The 23777-nt window shown below is 43.5% G+C and overlaps 3 protein-coding genes across 5 annotated transcripts; all 3 read right to left on the bottom strand.

Moving 5' to 3' along the window:
• Positions 1–555: 555 nt before the first annotated feature.
• On the bottom strand, positions 556–3645 carry LOC135496197 (uncharacterized). Of its 2 annotated transcripts, XM_064785373.1 has the most exons (7): positions 3539–3645; positions 2610–2634; positions 2300–2428; positions 1904–2038; positions 1521–1649; positions 1091–1219; positions 556–723 (listed from the first exon to the last, which is right to left on the bottom strand). In XM_064785373.1, the coding sequence occupies exons 1-7, from the start codon at positions 3629–3631 to the stop codon at positions 707–709; spliced, it is 657 nt and encodes a 218-aa protein (XP_064641443.1). In that variant the 5' UTR covers positions 3632–3645; the 3' UTR covers positions 556–706. The 2 variants fall into 2 exon arrangements, with proteins under 2 accessions (XP_064641443.1, XP_064641444.1); XM_064785374.1 differs by lacking the exon at positions 2300–2428.
• Positions 3646–7924: 4279 nt separating this feature from the next.
• LOC135496353 (uncharacterized) lies at positions 7925–13934 on the bottom strand. The gene is made up of 4 exons (XM_064785638.1): positions 13844–13934; positions 13126–13155; positions 12615–12804; positions 7925–8102 (listed from the first exon to the last, which is right to left on the bottom strand). The coding sequence occupies exons 1-4, from the start codon at positions 13866–13868 to the stop codon at positions 7946–7948; spliced, it is 402 nt and encodes a 133-aa protein (XP_064641708.1). The 5' UTR covers positions 13869–13934; the 3' UTR covers positions 7925–7945.
• Positions 13935–17173: 3239 nt separating this feature from the next.
• On the bottom strand, positions 17174–19774 carry LOC135496236 (uncharacterized). 2 transcript variants are annotated; one of them, XM_064785428.1, is made up of 7 exons: positions 19658–19774; positions 19226–19250; positions 18917–19045; positions 18521–18655; positions 18138–18266; positions 17708–17836; positions 17174–17343 (listed from the first exon to the last, which is right to left on the bottom strand). In XM_064785428.1, the coding sequence occupies exons 1-7, from the start codon at positions 19748–19750 to the stop codon at positions 17327–17329; spliced, it is 657 nt and encodes a 218-aa protein (XP_064641498.1). In that variant the 5' UTR covers positions 19751–19774; the 3' UTR covers positions 17174–17326. The 2 variants fall into 2 exon arrangements, with proteins under 2 accessions (XP_064641498.1, XP_064641499.1); XM_064785429.1 differs by lacking the exon at positions 18917–19045.
• Positions 19775–23777: the final 4003 nt, after the last annotated feature.

The following is a 23777-nucleotide window of genomic DNA, read 5'->3' as shown; positions in this document are numbered from 1 at the left end:
ACAAGAAATTGTGAAAACATGAGAGCAAATTGACTTTCAACGAGACAAATATAGATTTGTAGATACATTGTTCTGAATCGCCAGCTTGGTATGTCACTGAAGCTTCCTGTGCGGGCGAGCACATGGAAAGGTGTACATTGTAAGATCTCAAACAAAACGAAATCAATTTGTGGACATGCCATCGAATGCAAATTTGTTATTTTATACAAAATATTACAGAACAGAATGAGACATGCAACCCTCTATAACGTTTCAGACAATAGTTCTTCGCCATCTTGGCATCTTAAACATTTCTATATTACGATTGTAGGGGAGAAACCGTGGTCCATCGTGAGCACGGATCCGCGTTTTGCTAGACGTCATTTTACCCAAAACCCTCTACAACGTTTCAGACAATAGTGTTCTTTGCCATCTTGGCATCTTAAACATTTCTATATTACGATTGTAGGGGAGAAACCGTGGTCCATCGTGAGCAGGTATCCGCGTTTTGCTAGGCGTCATTTTACCCAAAACAGTGAAAGCCATTTAAAAATCAGCTTCATTTATTCACGTCGAAAAAATTCCTTTACATCACAATTCAAGCCGATTGGGTGGGGTTTAATGTTCAGGTATAAGTTAGTTTAGTATGAACCACAATGAAATAGCATTGATTGACTTCTATCCCGTCGGTCCGACCCTACAGGCATCGATCAAAGCTCCGCACGACCTATCCTCGTCTCATATCTGCAAGTAGACGATAATAGATTAATAAGAATACAGTGTTATCACTAATTCTGTTGAAATACCAATGTTTATCCCAGAACTGGTTTGTTGAAACCAATCACAGTGAGTATGCAACCCAATCAACGGCAAACCATAATAGCAAGTAAAAGACAGATAATAGGCGCGCGAAGAAGATATTTGAGTGTCAGCATTCGCTACTTTCCTCTAGCTGCAATTTGGGACTTCCTGACAGGTATTGACCAATCAGAAGAGAGCTATCATGCTTGTTCGGAACAGACAGCACGGCCATGATCACATACGGCGTTATTGACTGGTCAAAAGTCCTACATGATTTCTGCTTGAGGAAAGTGGCGAATGGCCTACTTACTGACGCAACAAACTGTATTTCCAGGACAGTCCAGTGACAATCCTAAGGCGGCCTGGCCTTTGGCACCTCTCACACAACTTCGTGCCCCGCGACAATGACCGTATTCCCTCTCACATGCATTCTTTCTTGCTGTCAGAAAAAGGAAATTATATTGACTTCAGTCCGTTCCATCCCATGCATGAGAAAACTGCACTAACTCTAGCGTTTTGCCGATTTTGCACAAACCAATCTAGTAGTTTAACAAAACGCCTTCCTTCAGGCTGGGGTACCTAAAGAGCCAATTTTGGACTGTTAACGAGTCGGTGTATTACCGCGATCGTGGCATCTCCATATATGTCCCCTTCTGCTTACTCATCTCGCGTCTGGTGAGGGACCACTTATAAAGAAGTCAGGTTAAAACCATGTGTTTTTCAGTATGAGACCTACTCACGAACGCAACAGACTTTCACACCGGGGCAGTCTTCTGAAAGACCGTAGTTGATTCTCGCATCATCATGAAATTGACATCTCATTGCTCCTTTGCATTCACCGCCTTTTTTCTCACACTTGCTTTTCTCAGCTGTAATTTGGAACAAATTAAGACCTTTTATGTACATTTCATTTAAAAATACATTGGTTGTGGTGTTCAGCACTAATTTTACTGTAAAATGCATTCGGTCTCGTTTGGGCCGAAGTGTTCTTTATTTCGATCAAGCTCTGTCTCTGGGAGGAGCATGTGTGTGCTCCTATTAAGATCAGTAAAGAATGGTTCATAATTTTGATCGCTGCGATTTTTTCCAACACGCAAAAGAGTTTGAAAGGGCATTTACGTACGAGCCTTCTTGACGCAGCACACCGATCTTCCTGGGCATTCCTGCGAAAGCTCAATATCAATCTTGCCTCGGGTGTCCCTGATACAAGTCTTTGCTCTCTTGCACTGTCCTCCTTCCTCTTCACATTCGTTCTTAGCTGTTAATGATATGAAGGGAAACCATACCAGGGGAGATCGTGTCGTGGTCAAATGACTTTACGCTATCGCCATTGGATGCATAAGTTAATCCGAGTTAATCCAGTTTATCGGATTCTGAAATCATTAAAATTTACATCACCTGCAGTTATACATGCAGTGTAGTCGAACAAATCAACTCCGTCCTGCAGTTAATTGCGGGGTTTGACACTTTGCGAAAAATGTTTAAAACTTTGTATTTCAGCTAAAGTTGTCTTTGTTACCTTCCGGGACGCAACAGACTGATATCCCATGACATTCCTCTGACAGTCCGAAGTCAATCTGCAGCTTTTCATCCCTCAGACATGCCCATGGTCTCCGGCATTGACCACCTTCTTCCTGGCATTCCTTCTCTGAAGGAACAGAAAGGGATACGGCCGGGTCATGCAAGGTGTAAAGAAACCATGTGCGTGTCGGGCAGAAAGACACGGATGTGTCCAATATGCAGAAAAGTCAGGAAAGATTGTGAAAAACAATGCGGAATCAATCTGTAGCAAGGTACAACTGCATGTAGATATTATATACAACACGTACCGTCTTTCCCAGAGCCTTCTTCATCCTGAAAAGAACATTTTTAAAGGAATATACATATAAGTAAACTACGTATCGGACGCCACGAGTGCCTCCTTACCAGAGCCAAGAAGCGATAGCAAAGTTAGGTTTGCAGTGTAACAAGGGCCAAGGGAACGCTAGCTTACACCATATGTTACATGGCACAGAGGGTAACCGAAATCGTGGCCCACTAAAACGAATGTGGATGGACGACCGGAGGGACTGGACGAGAGGAAGGCCCTGACTGATCACGGACTGAGCCCCCAGGATCTCAAAGTTTTCAACGTTGGTGTATACACAGCGCCTGGTCCTTACAGTCAGCGAGTTTTGATTCAATACGACAATCAAGATGTACAGACCGGGGGAGCTGGCTGTACGTACCCATAAGTCTTTGCGGTAGTCTCGCGCGTACCGGATATAACCTATCAAGCTTTTCTCCTTCAGAGAAATACTGCGTTGCGCTCAACTGCCAATTATGCATTAGTCTGGTGGACACGAGGTTGGCCTTAAACTTGCTTGAAATCGAAAATTTGGACAACACACGTGTACTACAGCGCAAACGGCAGCATTCTGACATATAGAAACATGTGGTCTGATTCTATTTTTACTTGTCATTTAGTGATCACTCGCCAACCTCGTATGCAGGGTAATGTGGCTTTCTCATTGGTCGAACGTTAATTTTGTTCACAGCCTTATAAGGCACTTGAGCGCAACGCAGTATTTCTCTGAAGGAGAAAAGCTTGATGGGTTATATCCGGTACGCGCGAGACTACCGCAAAGACTTATGGGTACGTACAGCCAGCTCCCCCGGTCTGTACATCTTGATTGTAGTATAAATCCATCTGTATGTTCTCACTGATTCATACTCGCAATACAGAAGGCCTCATTCCCACAGAAAAACAACCTCTTACCCTTTCTTCGTGATATATAACTTGGGCCTTGATACAGGCCACAATAAGTACAAGGACCGCAACACGATACATCCTGCAGCAGTATGAAGACATGATGTCGCTTCTCAGGTTCCTGTATATGACTGATAAGTGATGCTGATAACTGTTGTGGGAGTAACCCGAAGTTGTCAATATCTATATTATCAACAGAGATAACAATACATTGCATACAACGACATGCATGATAGCTGCCGGGCGTAACATGGTGACAATCGCTCCAGTATTGTCCATGTGACCCGCCGCGTTTAATCAGAAATTACCCCGTAATGCCTGTCATTCTGTATCGGCTGTGTGCGTGCGTGCGCTTAGTTCGTATTCAAGATGGAGGTACCCTGAATGGTCGAGACAATTACAAAATAGCGGGCATGGCCGATCTAGCAATTTCGCCCTGACATCTGGTGAGTATACCAGAGGCTAATCAATGATAAAAATTGTAATTGGGGGGAGGTTAATTCGTATTACTACTTCCAGTAGTAGCGTGCTTCGTAGCTCCTCTTACACCTTAAGCCTAGTTCATACTCCAACGCACGACCGCCGGCGACCGACGCACGATCAAATTCTCGACGCCGACGTCGTGGTGTTGATTCATACTTTCGCGTGCGACGGCGATGGCCATCGGCGTCCGGACGCGCGTTCGGTCGGCGTGCGATATTAAAGAGTTCAACAAATTTGAACTCTCTGCGTCCGATCACGGCGTCGTACCAATGAATGATCACTTTTCTGGTCATGGGACCAAGGACTCATGTTTATGCATATTTTGAAAGGCGCCTAGTTCAAACTGGAAAGACGGGGAATGGGAATTGATTACGTCGTTTTACGCTTGAGCTTCCTCACATATAATCGCGTGAGCATTCATAGTCACGCGATACGACGCCTACAAAATCGTGCGGTGGCATAGGCGACCGACGCAGGACGCTGCGTTCGACGCCGGCGATGGTCGTGCGTCGGAGTATGAATCCACCTTTATACCTTCCACTCGGAGTCCAGTAAGTAATACCGAGTATATACCGGGATGGTTCGCTCATTTGCATTTGTATTATCACTGGCCCTGTGACAATTCACGTGCTTACTTATCTCCATAGGTGGCAACAGCGGTAACTTGATTTGGATTCACGCCAGCATGGTATATAATGGGAGGGGAGGAGAAGGCAAACAGACTGATGAAGGCCTATATTTGTGGGCCAGAATCTTATCTTCATCATACAAGTACCATCTGGGAACGGACATTTGTCCATGTTTGGTGTTACATCATGTATACATTTATGATATTCATTGTAACCAAATCTTACCGGGTGGCCGGCACTTGAGATTTCCGTATGTAGTGATGTTTTAAAGGGCTAGGCCGTTTGTAATTACTGGTGGTCAAGGCAAATAGAAATGCAGTCACACACAATGCGGTAGTGCAGTATGCATACGAATTAGCTGGAACTTTGTATACATGTAGTACCTGCATATATATGTCTACACAACGGCAATGCTGCAATTCGGCCTAGCTAAAATTTGCAAGACATGTCCAAAACCACCTCACAACAATTGCGAAAATCATCATTAGCAATCAGCATTTAGTTTGTTACTACAGAGGTGCATGGAGGCGAATAGGCGCATTATCCTCCTGGTCACCTAAATATATCCCACACTCAAGTTGTCCCCTAAAATCACAGTGAGCCGTGGTACGTAGGTATTGACGCAATTTGAAATGTTCAAATTCAAATACAAATCTTTAAGCTGTATTGTCATTGTCAGGATGATGCATCCGTGCTCTAACCATAATCAATATTCCTAATTCAACAATAGGTTGGGCTAAGTTTCAAGAAGGGACTCCATTTACCTCAGCACTGGACAAATTGAGATATCCTTCCTTTCCACATGATAGTTAGGTCTCATTGAGTGGATTTTAAAACGTTCCACTACACCTCAAACTCTGTCCATAATTGGTGTGCTTTTTGGTAAATACATCATAACACATTTAGGTAAATTTATAGGTCTAAAAATACAGCAGCTGCGGAAGACAGTTATGGCGGTCATCGAGGACTAGAGACACATTGGACGCAGCGCTATCTTCGGTATTGATTACTCCGGCAGATAAAACCTTCGGACGTGATGCGACAAAGAGTAGCCTGGATCTTTATTCAGTCAGTGGGTCATAACTAGTATCTTCCAGGTCCGTGACCAACCAATAATGCGACGAATGCGGCACCTCATCTACTCACTAGAGGACCTATCGAAATGACTGGATCGCATTCTACAAAGGAGACACAATATCCGATCATCAAAAAATATAACTCCTGTCATGCGCGAGGAGGATGGATTGGACCGGGCATCTGCCCGCAATTTTGAATTTCTTCTCCTCAAACACCCTAGCACCAGTGGTGTTCAATATACTCCACCTCTCGATATTTTGTACATGACTTAGGAGTATCAAATACCTGAATCTCAGGATGACCCTCTAGCTTCTTATTGTTATGGCGTTCGACGACACCATCAAATGTTTAGGTCGGTGGATGTCACATTTCGGGCTGTGTGTCCTTCAGTTAGTTTCTTCTCTCTATGCGCGGCGAGGTCGTCCTCCGCTGTGCTTCAAACAGGGCTCAGTCTTGGAAGATAACTTCGTGATGTATGGTCGGTTTACCGGTCATGTCCGCTTCTCTAACAAATCATTCAAGATAAGACCAACTGACTCACTAAAAATCAGATTCCTATAAATCTTTAGTTTCTAAACTTCTTAGTCAAGCAAAACATACTGCATGATCTCAGGGTCATTAGCTTGATTTGTTTATATCAGTTGATGAACCAGCTCCTCTCATATCTATGAAAACCTTTGAAAAGTTGCCGGTGGCCAAAACGGCTTTGAGCTTTACTTTGAGATCATGCGTGTGGCACTGTGCCTTCTTGTGGTGGTCGTTGGACACAGGTTATCAGTGATGTCCACGGAAGTTGATTTTGTTATCAATATTCAATTGTTTTAAGCTTACCTGTGACCTGGGCGAAGGGCTTGCGTTTTTCAAGCTGTCTCGAACTACAGTAGAACCACTCTAATATGTAAAGTCAAGGACTTAGTGAGCCCCCCTTTAGGTCGGGGGAGCTCCCCCGAACCCCCCTACGAGCATATGTTAAGTGCAAGCTCTAACAACTACAGCTGTTACAAACCCCCCTCCGTCGACATAGCTTTTTACCAGTGCGTTGGGGGGAAGCCCCCCCCAAACCCCCCCCCCCCCGGTGGACAGTCAACTAGCCCTTCTGTGTCATACTGCTGGAGGGGGGGGTGCGATGGGACCATCCATATAGTTCCTTCCGACACATTTTTGTTTTGGTAATGTAATACATTGTGATTGTCCTTATTCACGGGAATCGGGCGTTTCCAGTGATATACGACACAAATAGGTTGTCCTCATGCATTCACTTTGGAAACGCATTTTAAAATAGATGTTACGTCCTGTTAATGGGGCACGTCATCATCGCGTACATTTGGGAAAAACTCCCTAACGAGACCGGAGCAGACGGCTGAAAGTAGTTTAATTATTGGCCGCTAGGGTGCAGAATGTCGCTCACCCGAATTTTTCACGCAACTTTTGCTAAATAGAGCTAGTTCTAGTTTGTGATTCATTTTGATACTTCAGATTTGGGCAGAAGACCAATATAACTTAGTCGTCAGTGTGGTTTTAAGCTGGAAAAACGTATTTGTTTTTCTTAAAGTGCCTTTTTTGGACGGGTGTGTGCGATTGTTTTGTTTTTATGTCACGTGACCTCAATCATGTCGACACAAAATTGAAATAAACCACCCTTTTCTGTCATCATTTAGGACGGATATTTCTCTAATAAAAATATTAATATAATTGGCCAATTTCTTAGGCATATGATGTAGCGAATTCCCATGAAGATTTAAATTAATTTCAACCAATGGGATAGCAACCACCACCGGAAGATCGCGGAGAAATCGGTAAACTCAACGGAGTTAATTCAGAAAAATACCAAAAAAAATTGTTTGTAGGATATACAATAGTTACTCTCTTTATTTCTCATCAAATCAGTATATACTCCCACACACACGTGTATCTGAAGAGCCCCTCCTAAAGGGGGGCTTATTAAGGACACCCTTGGGACTGAAAAGTACTGTCCTTAGTAGCAATGTGTCCTGATCAGAGAGGTAATAGTGAATGGTAACAACCAATTTCGGACCAAAACCAGTGTTCTTAATAGAGAGGGTGTCCTTATTAGAGAGGTGTCCGCTGATGGAGGTTCTACTGTACTTCCAGTTATTGTACTAAAACCTCGTTAGTCAAGATTGGTTTCCTCTAAGCTTTACCGCTCTTCAGGCGAAAGTGATATATCATGTAACAACAACAGAAATCGTCAATCATCTTTTATTGCTTAACTGAAGTCTTTAACAGGCACTTCAACACGGGTTGTCTTCACACAGACGAACGGTCTAACGGAATTGCACAGCTCATCTGGGTAGGTAGAATGATCATTCCTTTTGTAATAGGTGCATTCATTGCTGGCCCAAATCTTATCCACACCAGCAGGTCTGAAAGAACAAGAACAAGTATGCCGGTGTATCCAATCCCTAAATGATAAAACTATGACCACAGGAAAGGTTTTTGCATTAATCAAAATCTAGTTATGATCACGTCATCAATGCAACAAATGTCACTTGCCGTCGATCTGAAAGGAACAACCTTGGCAGGAGATTCGTTGTTTTTTCAACACTGGCTTCCAGCAGGACCAGCAGGACCAAACAGGATAATTGAAAAATCACTGAATTGTGTAACCAAAGGCCTGCCTGAAATGCAAATGCCGTGACGAAAACTGCCTGGCAACACTGACGAAAATGATTATTTTAGATCAGCATTCATGTCATAGAACACGTGGCGGTACACGGTGGCAATTGGGGGTATTATCCTCTTGGTCATGCAGGTTAATCCCAGGTGCAAGTTGTCCCTTTAAAACATATCGATTCGACATTCCGCGGGGTAAGTTTCATTGCTGTTAGACTGAGCTGGCCACAAGAAACTGGACCGTATTCATGAAGCCTTCGTAACTTTGTCACTAAGAACGATTTACGTGGCTCTTAGTAAGACTTTAGTAACAGCCTAGTATATGGGCGGTTATTACCGCAAATAAAGACAAACCAAAGCAAAGACACTTGTGTAGCATATCAAGGCACGTAGATTGATACTCCTATGTGTGCCACATCAAAGACATCTGGAATGCATGTTTTGTTTTTGTTTGATATAGCATAGATAAAACTAGACCGCAACCTCTCTGGGATGGACAGTTGTTTTCATGAGCCATACACAGCACAGATAAGACATGACCGCAATAGCTCTCTGGACCATGCACCACGTCAAAGATAACGATGCGAAGTCAACAGGCGGCGCCACTGTAGATTACTGGCGGCCGGATGCTGTTAGATCAATAAAGTTTATCTTCAACGACAAAACAACGCACTGATTTTTATTGTTGTAAGCAACGTGTTTTACATGAAAATGGAAATGAACCTGATGAATTTGTTTATAAATTGTAAAAGCGAATAGGGCATAAGGCTATTTTGTACGGTGGCTGGGAAAGGACATCACATGATTTTTTTTTTTCAGCAGAAATTTTTTTTTTTCAGCGTGAAAATTTGTTTTCATGAAAAAACTCGATCGATGGACTTATTATCTCGATCGATTGAGATATTATCTCGGGCGATCGAGTTAATTATCTCGGGCGATCGGGATATTATCTCGATCGCCTGAGATATTGGCTGATATGAATAAAGTCTAGCATATGCTTTTACGTCAATTTTGTACAGAAAGGTGTAGTGTAAATGTACATGGAGTTTTAGATAAAAGCATTTGCTAGTCTTTATTCATATCACCCATTATCTCGATCGCCCGAGATAAATAACTCGATCGCCCGAGATAATATCTCGATCGCCTGAGATAACATCTCGATCGCCTGAGATAATTAACTCGATCGCCTGAGATGATATCTCGATCGATCGAGATAATTAACTCGATCGCCTGAGATGATATCTCGATCGATCGAGATAATAAGTCCATCGATCGAGATATTTCATGAAGAAAAAAAATTTTATGTTGAAAAAAAATAAATCATGTGATGTCCTTTCCCAGCCACCGTAATTTTGGAATCTGATAGTGATGATATAACTGGGAAAGAAAGGGGATCTCAAAATACAACAGTCTACTACGAATAGATGCAATAACAACACATGTGCATTTTCCCGCTAGTCGCTTATATCAACAAAAACCTGAAGTTGTCGATGTCGTTTTTACTTTTCCCAAGACGGTGGCGCCGTCTGTTGACTTCGCATCGTTATCTTTGACGTGGTGTATGGTCCAAATAGGTATTGCATGCATTTCAGATGTCTTTGATGTGGCACACATAGGAGTATCAATCTACGTGTCCTTGATATGCTACACAAGTGTCTTTGCTTTGGTTTGTCTTTATTTGCGGTAATAACCGCCCATACTAGTAAGCCACTACGTATTATTCACAAAGCATTATTAACGTATTACTACCGCGTTACTTACTAAACCTCTCGTAACACCCTATAGGCGTGAACGCACTTGAGCTGAACAGTCATGGATTTGTTATGTAATCCACTTGCGCACGACCTCATTGTCTAAAACGAATATTTATACAGTGACTGGACTAGCTTACGTCGTTTTGGAGATAATCGGAGAGTCAGAAATCGCGGAGCAAGACTGTTAGCCAGCAACGTGAGGAGGCAAATGGGAATCGCCGGAAGGCCAATTTCTCGCCAAGTGAAATTATGAAGTTAGTTGATCTAGTCGAATTGAATTGGTCCGTGATTAACCACAAATTTTCCGATGTCGTAACGCTTAAGAGGAAGGCCGACACGTGGACAGAAATAACAAGAAAAATCAACAGTGTTGGAAAATTCCTAAGGACTGCCAAGGCGGTTCATTATTATTATTATTAAAAAATTTTTATAGCGCTTAACGTTGTTAAAACTTCTAAGCGCTTTACAATTTATAATAAAACATAACATTAATACATGATAGAATAAAAGTCATTACTAAAAAAAAAAAAAACGTGCAAAGGATTCAAAAGAATTTCTTAAAAATATGAGTTTTTAGTGCAGTTTTAAAACGACCCAGGGTACTCTGGCCACGAACACTATTTGGAAGCTCATTCCATAGCTTTGGTCCCGCCACTGCGAATGCAGAGGAGCCTATCACCCGGTTTGTGCGCATTTCCTTACACAGACCCATTGTACTTGACCGCAGGGAGCGTGAGGGTTTGTAAACTTCCAAGCAGTCTGCGAGATATTTTGGTGCGTAATCATGTAGACATTTGTAGACCATTAGATTAACCTTGTACTCGAGCCTTGCTTTCAAAGGAAGCCAGTGGAGTGCGCACAGAACCGGAGTGATATGATCCCCTCTGGACACCCTAGTGACGAGACGAGCTGCCGAGTTTTGAACCAGTTGAAGCTTACGCACATTGGCCTCAGAGATGTTATATAGCAGACTATTTGCGTAGTCCAACCGCGAGACAACTAAGGTCCGCACTGCACTTGTTGCTGCTGATTTACTGAGCAAAGATCTTATCTTGCTTATACGATAGAGATGGAAATTTGCCGCACGGCATACATTGTTAACATGCGTTTTCATGGACATTTCTCTGTCAAATGTTACACCAAGAATCTTGATGGTATCACTCAGCTCAATTTCAGTATCGCCAATTTTCAATTTCAGATCAGACACATACTTCTGTAGGTTCTTTACACATGCAAGGAAAAATTCGGTCTTACTGTCATTCAATTTCAGTTTGTTTCTCACCATCCATTCCTTAATTGACTCAACACATAGTCATCACAAATGGGATGTCTTGAAGTCGAAGGCAAAGCAGAAGGCTGCCAAAAGGAAAACGGTGATGAACCGAGCCTCCATCGATTTTTCCATCTTCCAAACGTACGTTCAATGATACTTCGAACTCGCCTGTGGTGAACGTTGTATCGTCTGTCGGCTGCATCTGCCGGGCGGGAAACTGGTGTCATGAGGCAGGGTCTGAGTGGATAGGCACTGTCACCTAGAAGGCACCCTTCATCATTAAGTAGTCCACGTTCCATATTTACTTTCAAGTTGCAGTTTGACCAAATAAACGCATCGTGTGTGGCACCTGGCCATCGGGCAACGATATTTGTGAATTTCATATCATGAGAACAAATACCCTACACATTTATCGCATGGCACTGTTTCCTGCACACGTATCATGCCTCGTTTACGGATGGGCACTTTACTGGAATAAGGGATCAATCTATGCAGCCGATGACATTTGGAATCCGGTGCCGTTCTGTGTAAAACCCCTCCTTTTCATGTTCTTCCTCGTCAGCCGTTCTAGGAAATGTTATAAACTGCCGTGCTTTGCGTTCTAAAGCGGCTGCAACTCTGGTGACAATCCTTGATATTGTAGGTTGACTCAAGCCACTTGCCTTGTCGCCATTGGCAAGCTGCAAACTTCCGGTAGCGAAAAATCGGCGCGGAACGGAAACGTGGAGAGATGCTGGTACGGCATGGGAGCGCAAGGTGTCCGGGGCAATTTCGTCCTCCAACAGGTCGATGACTTCAAGAAGGACTGGTCTAGTCATCCGGTAGCGCTGATACAAATCTAATGCATCATAGACGTCAAGAGGCTGCAATCGGTCTCTAAACACACGCTGCCTTCGTAAAGCCCGTCTGGCTTCTACATCTAACAAGATCAACGCCGCTGCCATGATCGCTGCATGTAAAAGTGTCGCTAACTGTCTAAGAAAACGCTACGAAGCCGAAAACACCCCACGTAACACTAGTAACGACTTACGAAATCGATTGAAGTTACGAGTGCTTCATGAATATGAGGCAACTCGCTAAGAACGACCTACGAGTACGTAAACGCTTACTGAGGCCTAAGAAGGCTTCATGAATAAGGCCCCGGTTCATTTTTATTAACTCTCGAGTTCAACGGATTTTTGGAAATTTTGTAACTTCGCCGATGATTATATGGCTTTGAAGCCATGTGTACTTACACTTCTTCTTCCCACATGACCTTGGCAGTCCACGGCCAGTATTGATCCATTAGGACGAACTCATCGCCGACTGTAGGGCAGAAATCCTTAGCTGCCTGCCACGTCTTTGCATCGCTCTGGTACCTCATGATATGAGAGATTAGATAGTGGTGCTCCGGATTAGATGCGTCGGTGTAGGAGTCCACAGTTTCTTAAAAGTGAGACAAGGAGGTTTTATTTTTGCGGGCCAACCTGTAACTTAGGAAGTTTGAGGGTTTTTATGAATTTGCCAAACAACCCCATTCTTGGGATTAAATCCCACTCGTCTACAAACAGCTTCAATCGTTTACATTTAAATACAATGTCAAATTACCACAATCTAATATCAGATGCACATATCGTCAAATCAACATTGCTTCCAAATTTAAAACAAAAACTAACGGAGCACTTGAGGGCGTGCATGAGGAGCGTTGCCTTTATGCCTGTAGATCAAAAAATGTCTTCTTGATGTAAATAAGATTCTTTCACTTACCAGGGCGACACTGGGCAATAAGGACCAGAACTGAAAAGACAGAATTTCAGTGGTGTACTACACCTGATCACATCTGATCAAAGGCCTGGTTTCATGGTAGACGCTTCGCGCAGGCGGGAAGTCCACAAGAGTTTCTGTTTTCATGCGTGGCCCCCGCTGTTCCGAGAGCACTCGGAGAAGATACTGATAGTTTTTCTGGTTGTCCTATCTGTTTTAATAAATTTATCTCTTCCCGTCAATCAATTGCTGAGAAACACTATGATATGGGGAACTTTGGAGAACAGGTTACACCGGTCGACGTTTAGCTGCCAGAGTAATAGTATTTCAACCAGCTATAAATTCAGACAAAACGTTGCAACCAGTTCACTTCACCTTTAGTTTAAAGCATATCGAATCTCGTTCAACTCCCAACACTTCTATTTTGAGTTTAATGATCTTCATTCTCACCCAAGCCTAAAGTTATGCATGGAAATAGCCATATTGTTGAGAAATCATTTTCAACCAAAATCCCTGAATACTGCCGAACTGTAGCCAGTTCTCTCTTCTGCACTAAGGTGGACAAAATATTGATTTCACTCTTTCGAAGTTATAGATATGCCTATGAACAATGAACCACCATCCTGCCATAACAACTCCAAAATCCCCACAGACAGGACTTCTCTGAGATTTTACTGGGACTACTTGGCGAACTGAAACCTTGTGTGTGCATTATACTTACCAACAGAAAGTATCAATATTGCCATGGTCTCCGGATCGAATCTACGAATCTTCGCCTAAGTTCTTGAGATAGATAATGCATTTCAATGCTCATCTCGCCTTTTAAAGCTTGGCTTGGCACAATGTTGACTTTTCGGCATCTAGGCCTATGTCAGCTCCATCTGTTTCAAGTCGAAAGCTTCTTGATTACCCGTCTCTGATGTGACGCTTTGTACACTCTGGAGGCAGTGGACCAGCCTCGCCCTGTCTTCCATCGAGGAAAGACCATCAGGATGACAAAATGGACTGCATAGGAGTCTACGGCTTAGATGCAAAAGTATATATTGACCACTGAAATGGGTGGGGCCAGGCACTGGGATGTAAAATTAGATTTAATATTTTTCGTCACGCACACAGTGATTTTGCCCCAGAGAAAATTGTTTTGCAGAGGATATCACAAGGATCCAACTATCATGCTGCCAATTAGTGGATGATTTCAGAGCACGGATCATACCTGCCTTGCTACAGTTCGGATGCCCGTATACTTTTAGTGATGGCGTCATACACGCACCTTGACCCTCAATGTCAAGGCTTGCCTTAATGGATTGACATTGCTACATCGCGCGTCCAGTATGGGCGGAGGTAACGGAGGCAATATCGCTGGAAGTTCAGTATGCATACATGGTGCTGCTCTCCATATTTATAAAGGCCGGGTCTATTTGGCAAGCCGCTCGCCGAACAGGCATCTTTTTTTGTCCTGTTTGGAGAGGCGCTTGCCAAACAGCACTAAAAAGCCACCCTGTTCGGCCAGCCGGGCTTGCCAAACAGAGCAAAATTTCTTTCCTGTTTGGCAAGCCGATGAATAAACCACGCCTACTCATGAATATGCATAATGGCGTATTGATCTGAAAATGGTCTGTTACTGCGGTTTTTCCTTTAGAGTAACCAAATTCCTCTGAAGCGAAATGAAAACAGTGAAGCTTGTCTCTTGATATTCATCAAGGGCTTTCTCCAGATCTTCAAAAGAGCCATACGAAGCCCCCACGCGCAACTTTTCCACTGACGAAATCAGCAAAGGTGGCGAGGGCTCCGCCATTTTTTCCCTTCTCCCTTTCCAGCCTCACTTACTTGAGCCTCTCCAGCGCATTACTAACTTATGAATATTAATGAGCCCTTGGGCATTTATAAATATTAATGAGTTCGGCTCTCCATTTAGGACAAAAAAAAGTCGCTGTTTGGTAAACCGGGCTTGCCAAATAGTCACTTCCATTTTTATATGAAGAATGAACCTTAAAATAACGTGATGTAATTGTTACAGTGTCCAGAAACACTGTATAATTATATATTTGGACTTGATAGTGCTTGGCCTTTTAACATACATTTTGAAATCAGACAGGTGGTTGTGATAGCCAGTCTGATATGTATCAAGGTTAGCCAATAGTGATTCAGGTAACATGCGTTTATCACGAGTTTAAGGCTTTTCATTTAATGCGTTTGCCCTTTCTGATTGGTCATTTCATATGGTCTGATGACACGTTCGACTCCCGATATGTAACATATCGACCTATAGAGATTGCGGCTTTTCCCCTTCGACCGACCTGGGCGATGGACGCATGCCATGGGACGCGGCTGATTTCTAAAAGTAACTGAATTCCGCCGAATTCCCCAGCAGCGTTTCTGAGCTATGAGCTCTTAAAAACCGGTCGAGTGTGTGCCTGTCCCTGGTATGACTCCATGGCAAAGGTAGGGCATCTCCGTCTCCTCTTCTATCTTCTCCTAGGCCTAATTCAGAACTCTTCACTCTATCCCTCTTATTCTATAGTTGTAAATTACCTGATGAAAAGTATGAAATTTATATCAAGTTGTTTAGTTGGTTCTTTCCAAACTCTCTGTTGACGACCGGCAGTCACTATTCTTATAAACTGCCTTGTCAAGATTTACAGCCTCTGGAGGGGCTAACCTTACGTTAAACTGGGTATCGGCTGATGGTTTTGTCCCACCATATTAGAACCAACATCCCGTATCCAGCGCGCGGCGTACATAATCACCTAATTCATCAAAAACAATCCGCTTTGAATAGGCTCACGATCAATATGAAAGTTCAAAATGAGATTACAAAACGTTATTGTTAGTGGGTGCTTTCTATCAAAATCCACTTTACGAACAGTCACGAGCCTTTACTCCACAGGACCTGACTGGAATCGTACGGAACATTTTTTTTACTCTAAATTTCTCGTGGGCGTCGTGATACAGATTTATTACCAAGTTGGAAGAGTCAAGTTCAACAAAGAATTATTTCTCCGTAGGGACCAAAATTAGTGTACGTGGCATGAAAATTTAATTAAGTTTTTCATATAACACTAGTACATTGGACAACTCGTGGGAACAAGAAATTGTGAAAACATGAGAGCAAATTGACTTTCAACGAGACAAATATAGATTTGTAGATACATTGTTCTGAATCGCCAGCTTGGTATGTCACTGAAGCTTCCTGTGCGGGCGAGCACATGGAAAGGTGTACATTGTAAGATCTCAAACAAAACGAAATCAATTTGTGGACATGCCATCGAATGCAAATTTGTTATTTTATACAAAATATTACAGAACAGAATGAGACATGCAACCCTCTATAACGTTTCAGACAATAGTTCTTCGCCATCTTGGCATCTTAAACATTTCTATATTACGATTGTAGGGGAGAAACCGTGGTCCATCGTGAGCAGGTATCCGCGTTTTGCTAGACGTCATTTTACCCAAAACCCTCTACAACGTTTCAGACAATAGTGTTCTTTGCCATCTTGGCATCTTAAACATTTCTATATTGCGATTGTAGGGGAGAAACCGTGGTCCATCGTGAGCAGGTATCCGCGTTTTGCTAGACGTCATTTTACCCAAAACCCTCTATAACGTTTCAGACAATAGTGTTCTTTGCCATCTTGGCATCTTAAACATTTCTATATTGCGATTGTAGGGGAGAAACCGTGGTCCATCGTGAGCAGGGATCCGCGTTTTGCTAGACGTCATTTTACCCAAAACCCTCTACAACGTTTCAGACAATAGTGTTCTTTGCCATCTTGGCATCTTAAACATTTCTATATTGCGATTGTAGGGGAGAAACCGTGGTCCATCGTGAGCAGGGATCCGCGTTTTGCTAGACGTCATTTTACCCAAAACCCTCTATAACGTTTCAGACAATAGTGTTCTTTGCCATCTTGGCATCTTAAACATTTCTATATTACGATTGTAGGGGAGAAACCGTGGTCCATCGTGAGCAGGTATCCGCGTTTTGCAAGGCGTCATTTTACCCAAAACAGTGAAAGCCATTTAAAAATCAGCTTCATTTATTCACGTCGAAAAAATTCCTTTACATCACAATTCAAGCCGATTGGGTGGGGTTTAATGTTCAGGTATAAGTTAGTTTAGTATGAACCACAATGAAATAGCATTGATTGACTTCTATCCCGTCGGTCCGACCCTACAGGCATCGATCAAAGCTCCGCACGACCTATCCTAGTCTCATATCTGCAAGTAGACGATAATAGATTAATAAGAATACAGTGTTATCACTAATTCTGTTGAAATACCAATGTTTATCCCAGAACTGGTTTGTTGAAACCAATCACAGTGAGTATGCAACCCAATCAACGGCAAACCATAATAGCAAGTAAAAGACTAATAGGCGCGCGAAGAAGATATTTGAGTGTCAGCATTCGCTACTTTCCTCTAGCTGCAATTTGGGACTTCCTGACAGGTATTGACCAATCAGAAGAGAGCTATCATGCTTGTTCGGAACAGACAGCACGGCCATGATCACATACGGCGTTATTGACTGGTCAAAAGTCCTACATGATTTCTGCTTGAGGAAAGTGGCGAATGGCCTACTTACTGACGCAACAAACTGTATTTCCAGGACAGTCCAGTGACAAGCCTGAGGCGGCCTGGCCTTTGGCACCTCTCACACAACTTCGTGCCCCGCGACAATGACCGTATTCCCTCTCACATGCATTCTTTCTTGCTGTCAGAAAAAGGAAATTATATTGACTTCAGTCCGTTCCATCCCATGCATGAGAAAACTGCACTAACTCTAGCGTTTTGCCGATTTTGCACAAACCAATCTAGTAGTTTAACAAAACGCCTTCCTTCAGGCTGGGGTACCTAAAGAGCCAATTTTGGACTGTTTACGAGTCGGTGTATTACCGCGATCGTGGCATCTCCATATATGTCCCCTTCTGCTTACTCATCTCGCGTCTGGTGAGGGACCACTTATAAAGAAGTCAGGTTAAAACCATGTGTTTTTCAGTATGAGACCTACTCACGAACGCAACAGACTTTCACACCGGGGCAGTCTTCTGAAAGACCGTAGTTGATTCTCGCATCATCATGAAATTGACATCTCATTGCTCCTTTGCATTCACCGCCTTTTTTCTCACACTTGCTTTTCTCAGCTGTAATTTGGAACAAATTAAGACCTTTTATGTACATTTCATTTAAAAATACATTGGTTGTGGTGTTCAGCACTAATTTTACTGTAAAATGCATTCGGTCTCGTTTGGGCCGAAGTGTTCTTTATTTCGATCAAGCTCTGTCTCTGGGAGGAGCATGTGTGTGCTCCTATTAAGATCAGTAAAGAATGGTTCATAATTTTGATCGCTGCGATTTTTTCCAACACGCAAAAGAGTTTGAAAGGGCATTTACGTACGAGCCTTCTTGACGCAGCACACCGATCTTCCTGGGCATTCCTGCGAAAGCTCAATATCAATCTTGCCTCGGGTGTCCCTGATACAAGTCTTTGCTCTCTTGCACTGTCCTCCTTCCTCTTCACATTCGTTCTTAGCTGTTAATGATATGAAGGGAAACCATACCAGGGGTGATCGTGTCGTGGTCAAATGACTTTACGCTATCGCCATTGGATGCATAAGTTAATCCGAGTTAATCCAGTTTATCGGATTCTGAAATCATTAAAATTTACATCACCTGCAGTTATACATGCAGTGTAGTCGAACAAATCAACTCCGTCCTGCAGTTAATTGCGGGGTTTGACACTTTGCGAAAAATGTTTAAAACTTTGTATTTCAGCTAAAGTTGTCTTTGTTACCTTCCGGGACGCAACAGACTGATATCCCATGACATTCCTCTGACAGTCCGAAGTCAATCTGCAGCTTTTCATCCCTCAGACATGCCCATGGTCTCCGGCATTGACCACCTTCTTCCTGGCATTCCTTCTCTGAAGGAACAGAAAGGGATACGGCCGGGTCATGCAAGGTGTAAAGAAACCATGTGCGTGTCGGGCAGAAAGACACGGATGTGTCCAATATGCAGAAAGTCAGGAAAGATTGTGAAAAACAATGCGGAATCAATCTGTAGCAAGGTACAACTGCATGTAGATATTATATACAACACGTACCGTCTTTCCCAGAGCCTTCTTCATCCTGAAAAGAACATTTTTAAAGGAATATACATATAAGTAAACTACGTATCGGACGCCACGAGTGCCTCCTTACCAGAGCCAAGAAGCGATAGCAAAGTTAGGTTTGCAGTGTAACAAGGGCCAAGGGAACGCTAGCTTACACCATATGTTACATGGCACAGAGGGTAACCGAAATCGTGGCCCACTAAAACGAATGTGGATGGACGACCGGAGGGACTGGACGAGAGGAAGGCCCTGACTGATCACGGACTGAGCCCCCAGGATCTCAAAGTTTTCAACGTTGGTGTATACACAGCGCCTGGTCCTTACAGTCAGCGAGTTTTGATTCAATAAATCCATCTGTATGTTCTCACTGATTCATACTCGCAATACAGAAGGCCTCATTCCCACAGAAAAACAACCTCTTACCCTTTCTTCGTGATATATAACTTGGGCCTTGATACAGGCCACAATAAGTACAAGGACCGCAACACGATACATCCTGCAGCAGTATGAAGACATGATGTCGCTTCTCAGGTTCCTGTATATGACTGATAAGTGATGCTGATAACTGTTGTGGGAGTAACCCGAAGTTGTCAATATCTATATCATCAACAGAGATAACAATACATTGCATACAACGACATGCATGATAGCTGCCGGGCGTAACATGGTGACAATCGCTCCAGTATTGTCCATGTGACCCGCCGCGTTTAATCAGAAATTACCCCGTAATGCCTGTCATTTTGTATCGGCTGTGTGCGTGCGTGCGCTTAGTTCTTATTCAAGATGGAGGTACCCTGAATGGTCGAGACAATTACAAAATAGCGGGCATGGCCGATCTAGCAATTTCGCCCTGACATCTGGTGAGTATACCAGAGGCTAATCAATGATAAAAACTGTAATTGGGGGAGGTTAATTCGTATTACTACTTCCAGTAGTAGCGTGCTTTGTAGCTCCTCTTACATCTTAAGCCTAGTTCATACTCCAACGCACGACCGCCGGCGACCGACGCACGATCAAATTCTCGACGCCGACGTCGTGGTGTTGATTCATACTTTCGCGTGCGACGGCGATGGCCATCGGCGTCCGGACGCGCGTTCGGTCGGCGTGCGATATTAAAGAGTTCAACAAATTTGAACTCTCTGCGTCCGATCACGGCGTCGTACCAATGAATGATCACTTTTCTGGTCATGGGACCAAGGACTCATGTTTATGCATATTTTGAAAGGCGCCTAGTTCAAACTGGAAAGACGGGGAATGGGAATTGATTACGTCGTTTTACGCTTGAGCTTCCTCACATATAATCGCGTGAGCATTCATAGTCACGCGATACGACGCCTACAAAATCGTGCGATGGCATAGGCGACCGACGCAGGACGCTGCGTTCGACGCCGGCGATGGTCGTGCGTCGGAGTATGAATCCACCTTTATACCTTCCACTCGGAGTCCAGTAAGTAATACCGAGTATATACCGGGATGGTTCGCTCATTTGCATTTGTATTATCACTGGCCCTGTGACAATTCACGTGCTTACTTATCTCCATAGGTGGCAACAGCGGTAACTTGATTTGGATTCACGCCAGCATGGTATATAATGGGAGGGGAGGAGAAGGCAAACAGACTGATGAAGGCCTATATTTGTGGGCCAGAATCTTATCTTCATCATACAAGTACCATCTGGGAACGGACATTTGTCCATGTTTGGTGTTACATCATGTATACATTTATGATATTCATTGTAACCAAATCTTACCGGGTGGCCGGCACTTGAGATTTCCGTATGTAGTGATGTTTTAAAGGGCTAGGCCGTTTGTAATTACTGGTGGTCAAGGCAAATAGAAATGCAGTCACACACAATGCGGTAGTGCAGTATGCATACGAATTAGCTGGAACTTTGTATACATGTAGTACCTGCATATATATGTCTACACAACGGCAATGCTGCAATTCGGCCTAGCTAAAATTTGCAAGACATGTCCAAAACCACCTCACAACAATTGCGAAAATCATCATTAGCAATCAGCATTTAGTTTGTTACTACAGAGGTGCATGGAGGCGAATAGGCGCATTATCCTCCTGGTCACCTAAATATATCCCACACTCAAGTTGTCCCCTAAAATCACAGTGAGCCGTGGTACGTAGGTATTGACGCAATTTGAAATGTTCAAATTCAAATACAAATCTTTAAGCTGTATTGTCATTGTCAGGATGATGCATCCGTGCTCTAACCATAATCAATATTCCTAATTCAACAATAGGTTGGGCTAAGTTTCAAGAAGGGACTCCATTTACCTCAGCACTGGACAAATTGAGATATCCTTCCTTTCCACATGATAGTTAGGTCTCATTGAGTGGATTTTAAAACGTTCCACTACACCTCAAACTCTGTCCATAATTGGTGTGCTTTTTGGTAAATACATCATAACACATTTAGGTAAATTTATAGGTCTAAAAATACAGCAGCTGCGGAAGACAGTTATGGCGGTCATCGAGGACTAGAGACACATTAGACGCAGCGCTATCTTCGGTAGTAGTGAGGTTTCGCAACCACCCGTTTAGGCCCTACGACGACGTTTATCTATTGTGTAAGTTTACCTGAACAATAGATAAACGTCGTCGAAGGGCCTAACCGGGCGGTTGCGAAACCTCACTATTGATTACTCCGGCAGATAAAACCTTCGGACGTGATGCGACAAAGAGTAGCCTGGATCTTTATTCAGTCAGTGGGTCATAACTAGTATCTTCCAGGTCCGTGACCAACCAATAATGCGACGAATGCGGCACCTCATCTACTCACTAGAGGACCTATCGAAATGACTGGATCGCATTCTCCAAAGGAGACACAATATTCGATCATTAAAAAATATAACTCCGGTCATGCGCGAGGAGGAGGGCTTAGACCGGGCATATGCCCGCAATTTTGAACTTCTTCTCCTCAAGCAGCCTGGCACCAGTGGTGTTCAATATACTCCACCTCTCCATATTTTGTACATGACTTAGGAGTATCAAATACCTGAATCTCAGGATGACCCTCTAGCTTCTTATTGTTATAGCGTTCGACGACACCATCAAATTTTTAGGTCGGTGGATGTCACATTTCGGGCTGTGTGTCCTTTAGTTAGTTTCTTCTCTCTATGCGCGGCCAGGTCGTCCTCCACAGTGTGCTTCAAACATTGCTCAGTCTTGGAAGATAACTTGTGATGTATGGTCTGTTTACCGGTCATGTCCGCTTCTCTAACAAATCATTCAAGATAAGACCAACTGACGCACTAGAAAATCAGATTCCTCAAGTCTAACTATTCTTCTTCTTCTGCGTTCAGATTTTCATAACCATTATAACCTCAAGTCGTGCGCCGCGACAAAATCGGCTGTTTGTTGCAGGTCTTCGGCTGTTCCCGATAGCTTTGTCTTCAGTAACAATGGCTCCGGCCAAAATTCCTGTCTTCTTTTCATCAAGGGACAGTCCTGCAGAATGTGCCTTGGCGTTTGGTCGCCGAGTCCACATTTGCAGGAAGCAGTTGGATGGAGTCCAAGTCTCTTCAGGTGCTGGTGGAGTTTGCAGTGCCCTGTACGGAGTCCATAGATGGAGACTTGGCCTTTTCTGTCAAGTTGGTGGATGCTGTCTTTCCATGGCTGGTACCCATCAGTGTCGTCTCTTCATTGGTTTTTCAGCTTCGTCTTGAGTAATGTTTTTGATTCCCGGTAGGTCATTCTGGTTTTTGTTTGGTGCTGCTTGCTACCTTCCTTCGCCAATTGATCTGCCCGTTCATTTCCTGGTACTCCTACGTGAGCTGGTATCCATTGGAGGACTACTCTTCTGTCTTGAAGAAGACTACTTAGGTTCTTCAGTAGATTATCCGTCAGTTGGTCTGATGTTGCAGCCATAAGGGCCTGTAATGCGGACAGAGTCGGTCAGCAAGACGAGATTGTCTCCTACATCTTCTTGGGTGGTGATCAGATAGTCAGTGGCTGAGGTTAGGGCTTGCATCTCAGCTCTGTAGTTTGAGCAGAGAATGCCGGATGGTACGGATATGGAGTGGAAGCTTCTGTCTTGAAGTTTGATAAAAACATCACTTCCTCCATTACTAACTGCATTCTGAGATGAGCCATCTGTACAGACGTGTGTCCAGGTACTATGGGGATACTTTCTGTCTATCATCTCGAGGGTGAGTGCCTTCTGGACTTCTGGCGTCTGGGATCCTATTTGCTCGAGGCTAGGAACATGGAGCTCTATCTCTGGAAGATTACGTTCCCTTGACCAGTTGGAGATTGTGAGGTCTTCGCATAGATCAGGTTCTTGCAGGGCCTTCGTGATGGTGTTGATGCTCTTGCGTTTCAGCCTCGTCATCGGTTCTTTTCGGAGCACGTGATGTAGTGGATGGGTCTTCAACCGGTTACTTTTTTCTCCCTGTGTCAGAGTCTTGTATTCTCTTTTTAACTCTAGGGGTTGAATGGCAGCTGTTTTCTCCATGTCCCAAACTGGTGTGCTTCGCATTCCTCCAAGGATGATTCTAAGGCCCATATTTTGCACTTTGTCCAGCTTTGC

This window comes from Lineus longissimus, chromosome 11 (assembly GCF_910592395.1).
Source record: "Lineus longissimus chromosome 11, tnLinLong1.2, whole genome shotgun sequence".
NCBI classification, from domain to species: domain Eukaryota; kingdom Metazoa; phylum Nemertea; class Pilidiophora; order Heteronemertea; family Lineidae; genus Lineus; species Lineus longissimus.
The sequence above is the reverse complement of the archived record's forward strand: the minus strand, read 5'-3'. Positions and strand labels throughout refer to the sequence as shown.